Source organism: Schistocerca serialis, chromosome 6 (genome assembly GCF_023864345.2).
Source record: "Schistocerca serialis cubense isolate TAMUIC-IGC-003099 chromosome 6, iqSchSeri2.2, whole genome shotgun sequence".
Taxonomy (NCBI): domain Eukaryota; kingdom Metazoa; phylum Arthropoda; class Insecta; order Orthoptera; family Acrididae; genus Schistocerca; species Schistocerca serialis.
In genome coordinates, this window is record NC_064643.1 from 402,178,804 (window position 1) to 402,191,290 (window position 12,487).

The window sequence follows — 12,487 nt, forward strand, 5'->3', positions numbered from 1 at the left end:
AGTTATAAAATTTGCACAAGATACAAAATTGTCATTAGTACTCTCTATTATCTCAAATAGCCAAGAATTTTCATCCAAATCACATTGTATACTATTGAAGTACTTATCCTTCATCTTTTTCCACCACTCAGGACATATAGTTTCACATACATTAATAAGCATCTTTATAAAGTTCTTGTCAAAAGAAATAGTTTCACTGTTCAGCCATAGATTCATAAGAAATGTGTGTGTGTGTGTCATTAGTATCTGTAAAAGTTTCACTTATACTAGAAGTTATACATGTGTCATCATTATTTGTGTAGTCAGATTCTTTACCAACAACATCAAAATTCACACTTTCACATACACCCTGCTTGCAAGCCTTATTCATCCTGGTAACATCCCTGGGAATTTCTATAATATTCTCACTATTTAATCCATTTTCAACCATGTGTATAATCAACTCCCTATTTAAACTAATGAAACACCTTTCCTCAACACTGTCATCAATACCATTACCATCATTATCAACTTTATCATCAACATCATTATCATTATACATATTCAGCTCATACACATTCAAATTATGCACCAAAATATTATTTCCCCTTTCTAAAGTTACCAGATCCCTTTCACCAATGCATTCATTCTCACAGCATGCATTCTCTCTTTCATTCACACACGTCTCTGAACTACTACAAATTACATCATTTGACAAAGTGTTGTTCTTTTCTGCCCAAGTGTAAAACTCTGTCAAATTAAATGAATCACAATTACTTTTATCTACTGTATGTTCTTGTGTACTGAAAATTTTATCTTTATCAATATCATCATTATTTTCCTCTTGAAATTTCTTCAATAAGTAACAACTAATAACCTCATGTGATAGCTTAGGTTTGGAACTGTCATGTGTGGATTTATGATAGTCACATCCATTGGTCCTTTCATCAAGCTCACCTTCTGCCTCAACCTTGCGGACCTTCAAGGGGGTATCTACTCGTTTTTTATTTCCTGAATTACAACTGGTTCCTCTTTGAACTGCTGATTGTGGTTCTGCCAATGTCTCTGATCAACATTTCTGTTCCCATTCCTATGCCAAACATTACCTGGTTGTTGGTAGTTTCTGTTGTACTGATCTCTAGCAAAATTTATGTGATTTTGATCCCTAAAGTGTTCTCTATTTTGTTGATTATTTCCGCGAAAATGTTGTTCTTGTTTTGGATGAAAATTATGTTCCATCTTTTGAAAATTGTTATATCTCTCTGAATTTTGACTGATACCATGATAATTGTTTTGTTCCCTTTTTTGAAAGTTATCACTGCATTGCTGATGACAATCTTCTCTATAAGGTATCAATTTTGATCAAGTCATCCAAAGGTTTTGTTAAATTAATAAGTTTTTGAAGTTCACTTTTGGAAAATTGTTTCATGCTCCCATCTGATTCTCTATAGTTTCTCCCATTCAAAAATTCACTTTTGACTGTAGTTTGTTTAAGATCATCCCAAAAATTTTCCAGAAATTTTGATTCAAATTCTGAAAAGGTCATCCCCACAGTTACAATCTGGTTTGCCCAAGTCAAAGCTTCCCCTTTGTAAGGGGTCCGTAGGCCCTTACTATAAGTTTGCACTCGGCACAGGTCGATAGGGCAAACAATCGATAGTGTGTCGTGTTGCGAGAGCGAGTGTAGAGTGCAGTCAGTTCTCAGGTTGCGGGCCGAGCCGTGTGGAGGCCTGTTGTGGTAATACAAGGCTGACCAACAAAGGGAGTGGCCATCGCCGTGGTTTAACCCCTTTGTGTTAGAATAATACGGGAAAGTGAAGAAATATAATTACTAGAGTGATCAGTGATATTTCTGTGCCGATATGTTTGGTTTCGCGTCTACTGCGCCGGCATCATTTGGATTGCAGTGATTGAATTTGCGTGTGACAATAATGAATAACGAAGAGGCCTGTGCTGAGATTAGCTGTAATTAATTATGTATGACGAAGGCAGTGGCTGTCTCCTTTTTCTTGTATTTTTGAGACGAATATAGGTCCTTGATTAGTGAAGCTGTGTTGGCGTTTCTTCTTGTCACCGGACATTTCATTATTACAGCATTTGAGAAGGACAAAATGGAATGTAACAACTCCGTAGCAGTCAAATCCGATTGCCAGCCCCATTAGGTACACGGTCACATTAATTAATATTTATTTGGGCTGCTATCAGATCCCGATCGAGCGGGATACATAAATCGGAGGTGTTACACCTTCCAAGAATTTTTTCACAAATTTAATTTTCATATCATCTGGTGAGTGAGGTAAAAAACAATCCTTACAATACTGTATAAAATCAACAGGGTGTAAGAGTCCATCTACTGAAAAGTGCTTCACTGGAATATTAGATACAAGATTGCTTGTGTTGACTTTGTGATTTTTGCTTTGAAATTCAATGTCAAAACTTTCAATTTTTTAGCTAAGTTCTTTGACAGATTTTTTGTTTTCTAAATCATTGCATTCTACTTTTTTTTCTAGAGTAACCAAACGATTGTCAGTTTTTTGTTCTACATTTTTTACTAAAACTTTTGTGTTCTCATCCAAATTTTTAATTTCCCCTTTTATCTCATTAAAATCAATTAAATTAATTTCCCTATCTACCAGTAACACATTTTTTACAGTATTAATTTCATCACTCAATTTAGCATCAGTTTCATTTACTTTTGCTTCCAGAGATTCAATTTTTTCCTCAACACTGCCAACTCTGTTCGAAAGATCACCCACTTGGGTATTGACTGCTTGGACTTGCAACAAAATGTTATCAATTTTTTCATCCCAGTAAGTCTTATTGTCATCAACTGATTGTTTGATTTCTTTCATGAAATTTACAAGAAAACTTTTTAAATCAAATTGATTGCTTCTTTCTGTTTCATTTGACCTGTCCTGATTTTCGAAGTCTATTAAACCACTATTTTCTACTTTAGGCACAATACTCTCGAAAATCTCATAAGTCATTGTGAAGAAAAAAAATACACACACACACACACACACACACACACACACACACACACACACACTCGCATGCACATCACTCACATGCACACACCTGTCTCCCTAAGTTATGCTTAGTAAACTACCAGCTCTTGGGTGGGGGGACAGTGAGTTACCTCTGTCTCCCTACGTTATGCTTAGTAAACTACCAGCTCTTGGGTGGGGGGACAGTGAGTTACCTTCGGTTTAGGGCACGGAGATTACAGGTGTGAAGGACATGCAGTAAGGATAGCTCCCATCTGCATCTCAGACAAGCTGGTGGTGGGAGGATCCAGATTGTCCAGGTTCTGAAGTAGCCATTGAAATTACACATGTTACGCTCTGCTGCATGTTGTTCCACTGGCTGCTCCACATTGTTTTTGGCAACGGTTTGGTGGTAGCCATTCATCCTAGTCGACACTGGTTGGTTGTCATAACAATGTAAATTGTTGGACAGTGGTTGCAGCAGAGCTGATATATAACATGGCTGCCTTCACAGATGGCCGGGTCTCTGATGGGGCAGCATAAGCCTGTGACGAGACTGGAGTAAGTGGTGGTGGGTGAGTGGATTGGGCAGGTCTTGCATCTGTGTATTCCACAAGGTATGATCCCTGTGGCTGTGGATCAGGGGAGGGAATTCTCATCACTGCAGATGCATCTGCCACAGATGTTCAGGCTGTATGGAAGGGATTTTTTGGTGTGGAAGGGGTGGTGGCTGTCGAAGTGGGGGAACTGTTGGTGATTGATGTGTTTGATGTGGGTGGAGCTGAGGTGTGGATGGAGCCACCTGAGAGGAGTAGACTGACATCTAGGAAGGTTGCACAAAGGGTGGAGGAGGACCAGGTGAAGTGGAAGGGACAGAAGGTGTTGAGATCGTGGAGGAATGAAGATAAGGTGTCCTGGACTTGGGTCTGGACCCCCTATTTGTAAGCTGTTGAATAATTAGATACTGAGTCAAAGAGGACTAATTCTCTGATTGTAAACCTGGATGATGAAGCCATTGAATTAAATTTGGGAAATGACAGTGTAAGGGACATTCATTTGGAGACCACACGAGACAGAACTGTACAAAGTTTTAGAGAATATATATTAGTTCATAATAAAAGAAGATAAATATGAGTAAATAATAACATACATTCTAAAGAATTTACCGAACTAAATTCAGTTCGTAAATGTTTATGATGATCTGTAATGAGACATTGTATACTAGACAATAAAGAACAGCCAAAGTTTAAAGAGAAAACTATCGGAACTTACATATGGTAGCCAGTGTATGTCATCAGAAGTGTGTGGGATTGCAGGATTAGTCAAAAGTGTATCACCTGAGAAATGTTACAAAATTTCCTGTGAGCTTTTCATAATTGCCTCAGCCAAATTAGAAATCAGTAACAAATTGCGAGACCAAATATATAGTGTCTGACAGAAAAATGTATACACACTTTAAGGAACGAAAAGTGTTACTTATGTGTTTATTTTACATTTAATAATTGATCACACATGTTGTACAACCTTCAGTTTAGCACATGGTTACTTTAAATGCTCAAAATGTTCACCGTTGGCAGCTATACACATAGCAGAATGACGAGCGGTCACCACAACTATGTCAGTCAATGTTACAGTGGAGATTGCTGCACGTGTCACTGTAATCTCCTGGCAAAGTTCCTCCAATGTGCATGGCTTATGTCAATAGATGTTATCTTTCACAATTCCCAAGTAAAAGTCTATAGATGTTAGATCTGTCGACCGTGGAGGGAACTCAATTGGCCGTCTTTGTCCAATCCAATGCCCTGGAAAATTGTCATCCACAAAAGCTCGTACAGCTAGGTGGTAGTGTGGTGACACCCCAACCTGTTGGTAGAAGACCTGTTCATCAGCCCCATAAAGCACACATATACGTGGCAAAATTGATGTGCATAACATTTCCAGGTACACTTCTCCAGTGACACTAGCATCAAAGAAAAAGGGTCCTGCTAAGCCCCTAGAGCCTAGATGATAGTCCACACTACACATGAACCCCCGATAGATTGACCACTTTATCCACATAAACATGCGGATTTTCCGGTGCCAAGTACACACTTTTATGCTGATTCACGGTTCCATTAAGTTTAAATTGTGTCTCATCACTCCACACTACCTTCATCACAAATTGTTCATTATCAGTTACTATTTGCTGGTACCATTTGCAAAATTGCATTTGGCGATCAGGATCGTCATCATTAATCGCGTGCAGTAATTGTGGAATGCAAACTTTCCACTTTACGAAGACACTTGTATTGCTAACCCCCACTGCAAGTGCACATTGCGTAGCAGACTTCTGTGGAGAATTAACAAATGTTTCCAACACGAGAGCTGATGAAGCAGTACTTGTAGCTGTACGCTGTCTTCCTGACCTTCCTTTGTGAATATCACAAATCATTCCATGCAATTCAAACTTGTCAGTGATGTGTTTAGTCCTTAGGTGGGTTGGTGGTTCTGGTTCAAAACCCCACCTCCACTGATGTTGCACTTCAGCGGCTTTATAAAACTTGAAAAACCACTTCACAATACATTTTCATTGCTCGAATGTCAAGCGTGCTCCAGCCATCTTGTTTTCTCAATACCAAGATGAAAGTACTAACATCTGTTGAGCCAAAGACCATACTACAATGCACTCATAACTCAAATCCAATGACAATGTTGATATCTTGATAGAGCCTGACAAAGAGTGTATACACTTTTCTGGCAGATTCTGTATTCCAGAAATATTCTCAGATGAAATAGCTATACCTGTGTACACAACTGATAATAAAAAGTAACTGTAAGAGTTGCGTCCCAGTTTGCTTCATTAGTATAAGGCAGGTGCTAGAAATAATTGGATTTCATAACGAATGAGAATGCACTGTGCTTTCATTTCAATGTACACCCAATTTCTGCTGCCTTCCACAGTTAAATATTCTGATAAATTAGATCTTCTCTCTCCTTTTGCTATCTGACAGCTAGGAAAAAAGTAGTTATGAACCAATAACTACAGTATGCAGTGAGCAAATCTCTCATGGATATATCAATAAATCATTAGATGTATTCTGATTTGCTGTTTGTCCAGACAGTGAAATTAGCTACACAAAGCAACTATCAGTTTATGAAATTATTATATTCAGAATGAATACTTTCAATTTTAGTAGCATTCACTCTTTAATTCATCCTTTAAATTTCTATCTTTCTGAATCAAGTAACATTAGTTGTATTTTCAAATATGTAAATAAATGATTAGTGTGGATGTAGATGTAGATGAGGAAGTAAGTATTATGATATAAGAAGACCAGTTCTTTAATTTAGATCCAGACCAAAAGCATCCATTTAAATGAAAAACTGTGTGTGCCTCATAGTTGATTGAGCCATGCAAAGTCAAAATACTATCTCACTAACATCCATCAGCTCTTCAGACTTCTAACTTCCTCACAACATATGAGTGAAAATTAGTTTTCTCCTGTGTACTAGTGAGGTATTTCACTATTCCACTGTTATTTGAACATGATCATGTTGGCAGTTTGACTGGGCTCCAGTTAACAACTGGAGCAATAACTGATAAATTAATGCTTGTAAAAAATTATAACATATGCAGCCATCACTTCCAGTAGGTATAACAATGAAAACAATCAATTTTTGACAAAATAATGTAATTGGATAGATCAAAAATCTACTCAACAAGCAGCGGCAGAAAACACACACACACACACACACACACACACACACACACACACACACACACACACACATAAAAGAAGGTTATAATTAGGCAATCTTGCAGAGCCACTGACACCTTCTTCAGGCAGAAGGGTTGAAGGGGAAGGAAGAGGGATGAAGGAAAAGGACTTGAGAGGTCCAGGAAAAGGGGAAGCTTTTGGGAAAGTCTACCCCGAACCATGGGTCAGGGGAGACTTACCACAAGGGATGAGAAGGAAATGGTGACTTTCCCAAGCTTAGAAAGCTTGCCTAATTATAACTTGCTTTTATATGTGTGTTCTGCTGCCACTTGGTGAGTAGATTTTTTATCTATCCCATTCAATTACTTCCAGTAGTTAGTTTAATGAGAGCAATGTTGTCTGCTTCTTTCCCATTGCTTCTTTCTTCTCCCTGGTTCCAGAGATTCTTTGATGTTTGTTAAGTGAACTGAGGCATATGTGACTTTTTGGTAATCCATTAGACATTTAATTCCAACTGTATGCCCAATAACCAATAGGGGGATCAATTATCACCCACTTGGTCTAGTTAGGTGGAATAATTCAGTGACAAGAAATACTTCTATATATATATGAGCTAATGATATGTAGTTGTGACTGCTCATCTCTCCTCCCCCCCCCCCCCCCCACTGTACTCTCTCAAGATATTGATGGATTGTAATTGAGAACATTCACCAGTCCTTGTGTGTGTGTGTGTGTGTGTGTGTGTGTGTGTGTGTGTGTGTGTGTGTGTGTGTGGGAGGGGCATCCTGTAATTAGTACTTTGCCCTTTGCTGAGAGAGGGGGAGAGGGGGGGGGGGGAAGGGGGGTTGAGGTTGGACAGAAGAGGAGAGGGGGTGTAGACACCTAGATGACAAGGAAGACACAAAACCAAAGATGTACTAGGTCCAAAAAATTTCGGAACTTTGGCGACAAAATTTTTCTATGCTTACGTTTTACTTATTGCGCATGGCCTCCTTCGAACTACTCTCCTCCATAATTGATACAGCACTCCCAATATTGTTTCTGCTTCTGGAAGCAGTCTTGGTACACCTCTTTCTGGACTGTGCAAAGTGCCATCTGCAAATTTTTTTTTTATTTTTTTTAAATTGTGTATTGTTGCAAATCTTCATCATTACAATGAGGTTTTCAACTTTGGAAATTAAAAAAGCCCAAAGAGGCCAGGTTCTCATTTGCATGATCCAAAGGCTCTTCACAGATTGTGAGGCAAAGCTCTTGACTCATGAGCTGTGGAATGAGCTTGGTGGCAACATGATGCATGCTAAGATGCTGTGTCAAGATTTCATAACATGATCCAACTGAAATGTTACATTCTTCTGCAGTCTTTCAGATGGTTAGTCCTCAGTTGGCACGCTCAATTTCCTTGACATTCCTGACGTGAGTGTCGTTGGTAGATGTAGCAGACTGTCCTGAATGAGGGTCATCTTTAACTTCTGTCTGGCCATTTTTAAACCATGTGAACCATTTGTAACACTGGGTATGATTTAAAGACTCATCACTGTAGGCTTCCTGCATCATTTGGTGTGTCTCACTAAAGGTTTTCTTGGTTTTCAAGCAAAATTTAATGCAGATGTGTTGCTCCTCTAATTCTGCTATCTCAAAATTTGCAAACTGTGTGACGCAATGTTCTACTCAATACAGCACTGAACAATAACTAATAGATATACAGCAGTGAAACTTGTGGCAGTTACTCCACATTTCGCTCCATCATACCATCCAAGCAAAATTACGTATGTTCTGGAAGTCTTTGAACAGATTTCATTTTCTTAAGTCCTTTGCAAGAGTTCTTAGTGTTCTTTATGTATGATTTTCAGGTTGACACTCACCAGTCCACTCCAGCTGTGGAACCAAGCAGTTATGAAACTGAGGAGGAACCAGCAGAGACAAAGCCAAAGCAGAAGGTAGAATTTTCAGCGGATATTGAGAGCCAGTCACAACCATTACAGCAGCAGGGTCAGGTTGTTGTTGTAGGAATGGATGTGACAGCAAGTTGTGAAGGTGGAGGTCGTTGGTCCAGGCCTGGAACACCGGTGCCACCACCAGATTTTGGAGTACTTCCTGGCTCAGTGTCACGGAGTCGGAGTGCTACTCCAGCACCTGTAGAAACTGAAACACGATCCATTATGTTGGAAGGACATTTACCATCTCACTCACAGTTACTTGTGTCAGATTCTGAGACACATGCTGAACCAACTGGTGCCCCAGGTAGTGCAGGTGCTGATCCTCCTGTTGTTCTAAGTGGAAAAGTGACACTTTCACTAATCAGCCTTCAAGAAGCACTTGCTGCTGAGGAGGAACAGGAACAGCAGAAGCAATCTGAGCAGCAGAAGCAATCTGAGCAGGAGGAGGAGGAGGAGCAGCAGCAGCAGCAGCAGCAGCAGCAGCAACAACAACAAGTAGGAATAAAATGACTGTTTTACTGACTGCTGCTATGCCAAAAACTAACAAGTGTGAACTTTTTCTGGCATTTTGAGATGTTAAAACTAACCATTTTTTCATCCAAACCTGTGCTGAAAGAACTGGTTTTTCAACAGGCTAGTAAAGATACTACATATGACAAGTATTTCTTTGTCATTGTACTAAAAGCATCTTGAGCTATCTCATGGAAACACCTGCAACTGCTTATTGCCATTGGCTCATTTTTCAGATTATGAAATATGCCTAATCAGTAACTAAGGAAATTACAGCATCTATTTGTTATTAACACGTGAATAATTGGAACTTACTCACTTTCTCATGATATATTTTGCATAAATTAATTATTACTATTATCCCCCCCCCCCCCCCCCTCTCATTTTTTCCAGTTGGTGTGAATAGAATTGATAATATTGAAAACTTTTGTTTCATAGTTAGAGTTGGGCATTGCTGTTTGGCTAACATCACTAAATGGAATGAAGTGTTACTCAAGCTCAAATATTCAATCTTAATTTAACGGAACAAACTATGTTGTTGTTGTTGTTGTTAGGGTCTTCAGTCTAGAGACTGGTTTGATGCAGCTCTCCATGCTATCCTATCTGCTGCAAGCTTCTTCATCTATGAGTAACTACTGCAACCTACATCCTTCTGAATCCGCTTAGTGTATTCATCCCTTGGTCTCCTGCTATAATTTTTACCCTCCACACTTCTGTACGATATTAAATTGGTGATCCGTTGATGCCTCAGAATGTGTTCTACCAAACGATCCCTTCTTCGAGTCAAGTTGTACCACAAGTTCCTCTTCTCCACAATTCTATTCGGTACCACCTCATTAGTTACACGATCTACCCATCTAATCTTCAGCATTCTTCTGTAGCACCACATTTCGAAAGCTTCTAAACAATTTATCGCCAATATTCCACTTCCATACATGGCTACACTCCATACAAATACTTTCAGAAAGGGCTTCCTGACACTTAAATCGATACGTGATGTTAACAAATTTCTCTTCTTCAGAAATTCTTTCCTTGCCATTCCAGTCTACATTTTATATCCTCTCTACTTCGAACATCATCAGTTAATTTGCTCCTCAAATAGCAAAACTCATCTACTGCTTTAAGTGTCTCATTTCCTAATCTATTTCCCTCAGAATCACCTGATTTAATGCAGCTACAGTCCATTATCCTAATTTTGTTTTTGTTGATGTTCATCTTATATCCTCCTTTCAAGACACTGTCCATTCCATTCAGTTGCTCTTCCAGGTCATTTGCTGTCTCTGACAGAATTACAATGTCATTGGCAAACTTCAAAGTTTTTTATATTCTCCATGGATTTTAATTCCTACTCTGAATTTCTTATTTTGTTTCCTTCACTGCTTGGTCAGTATACAGATTGAATAACATCGAGGATAGGTTACAACCCTGTGTCTCACTCCCTTCTCAACCACTGCTTCCCTTTCAAGCCCCTCGATTCTTATAACTGCCATCTGGTTTCTGTACAAATTGTAAATAGCCTTTCGCTCCCTGTATTTGACCCCTGTCACCTTCAGAATTTGAAAGAGAGTATTACAGTCAACCTAGTCAAAAGTTTTCTGTAATTCTACAATTGCTAGAAAAGTAGGATTCATGCAACACATGTGCCAAACAATCATTCAAAATGAAAGAAAAGTAAAGCAATAAAAAGAAGACTGAGGAAATGTTGGATTTATTGCAGAAATATGAGCCATAAATTCTGAACAGCCAAATTTTTATTTAGTCTTATGTAATGTAATTAAGGTATTAGACAGAAATGCCACTCAGTAGAGAGTAGTCATCCTTTGTCGTCACGTGTAGGAAAAAGGAATTCCATGTTAACCAAGCTCTTCTTACTAGTTTTAGTTAATTAAATGCCAGACCAAGGCTCAAGATTAAGATGAAATAGTTACGAGGGCAGTTCAATAAGTAATGCAACACATTTTTTTTCTCGGCCAATTTTGGTTGAAAAAACCGGAAATTTCTTGTGGAATATTTTCAAACATTCCCGCTTCGTCTCGTATAGTTTCATTGACTTCTGACAGGTGGCAGCGCTGTACGGAGCTGTTAAAATGGCGTCTATAACGGATGTGTGTTGCAAACAACGGGCAGTGATCGAGTTTCTTTTGGCGGAAAACCAGGGCATCTCAGATATTCATAGGCGCTTGCAGAATGTCTACGGTGATCTGGCAGTGGACAAAAGCACGGTGAGTCGTTGGGCAAAGCGTGTGTCATCATCGCCGCAAGGTCAAGCAAGACTGTCTGATCTCCCGCATGCGGGCCGGCCATGCACAGCTGTGACTCCTGCAATGGCGGAGCGTGCGAACACACTCGTTCGAGATGATCGACGGATCACCATCGAACAACCCAGTGCTCATCTTGACATCTCTGTTGGTAGTGCTGTCACAATTGTTCACCAGTTGGGATATTCAAAGGTTTGTTCCCGCTGGGTCCCTCGTTGTCTAACCGAACACCATAAAGAGCAAAGGAGAACCATCTGTGCGGAATTGCTTGCTCGCCATGTGGCTGAGGGTGACAATTTCTTGTCAAAGATTGTTACAGGCGATGAAACATGGGTTCATCACTTCGAACCTGAAACAAAACGGCAATCAATGGAGTGGCGCCACACCCACTCCCCTACCCTCAGCCGGTAAAGTCATGGTTACAGTCTTCTGGGACGCTGAAGGGGTTATTCTGTTTGATGTCCTTCCCCATGGTCAAACGATCAACTCTGAAGTGTATTGTGCTACTCTTCAGAAATTGAAGAAACGACTTCAGCGTGTTCGTAGGCACAAAAATCTGAACGAACTTCTCCTTCTTCATGACAACGCAAGACCTCACACAAGTCTTCGCACCCGAGAGGAGCTCACAAAACTTCAGTGGACTATTCTTCCTCATGCACCCTACAGCCCCGATCTCGCACCGTCGGATTTCCATATGTTTGGCCCAATGAAGGACGCAATCCGTGGGAGGCACTACGTGGATGATGAAGAAGTTATTGATGCAGTACGACGTTGGCTCCGACATCGACCAGTGGAATGGTACCGTGCAGGCATACAGGTCCTCATTTCAAGGTGGCGTAAGGCCGTAGCATTGAATGGAGATTACGTTGAAAAATAGTGTTGTGTAGCTAAAAGATTGGGGAATAACCTGGTGTATTTCAATGCTGAATAAAACAACCCCTGTTTCAGAAAAAAAATGTGTTGCATTACTTATTGAACTGCCCTCGTACAAGTGACAGCAATTATGATAGTAAATAACAAAATGAAAATGAAAGCTGCAGAACTACATAGAAAAATCATACATAATTCTAAGCTATGGTAGTAATGTTTCTAAAGGAGAGTGCAATGTTAGGTTACAC

At 39.6% G+C, this 12,487-nt stretch overlaps 1 protein-coding gene across 10 annotated transcripts in view; it reads left to right on the top strand.

Annotated features, from left to right (window-relative positions):
* Positions 1–12,487, top strand: part of LOC126484604 (FK506-binding protein 5-like) — a 216,535-nt gene that overhangs the window by 108,492 nt on the left and 95,556 nt on the right. For all 10 annotated transcript variants that reach the window (XM_050108171.1, XM_050108176.1, XM_050108179.1 and 7 more), the window contains one exon: positions 8,515–9,096. In XM_050108171.1, the coding sequence (XP_049964128.1) occupies positions 8,515–9,096 (582 nt within the window). The remainder of the gene's footprint in view (positions 1–8,514; positions 9,097–12,487) is intronic.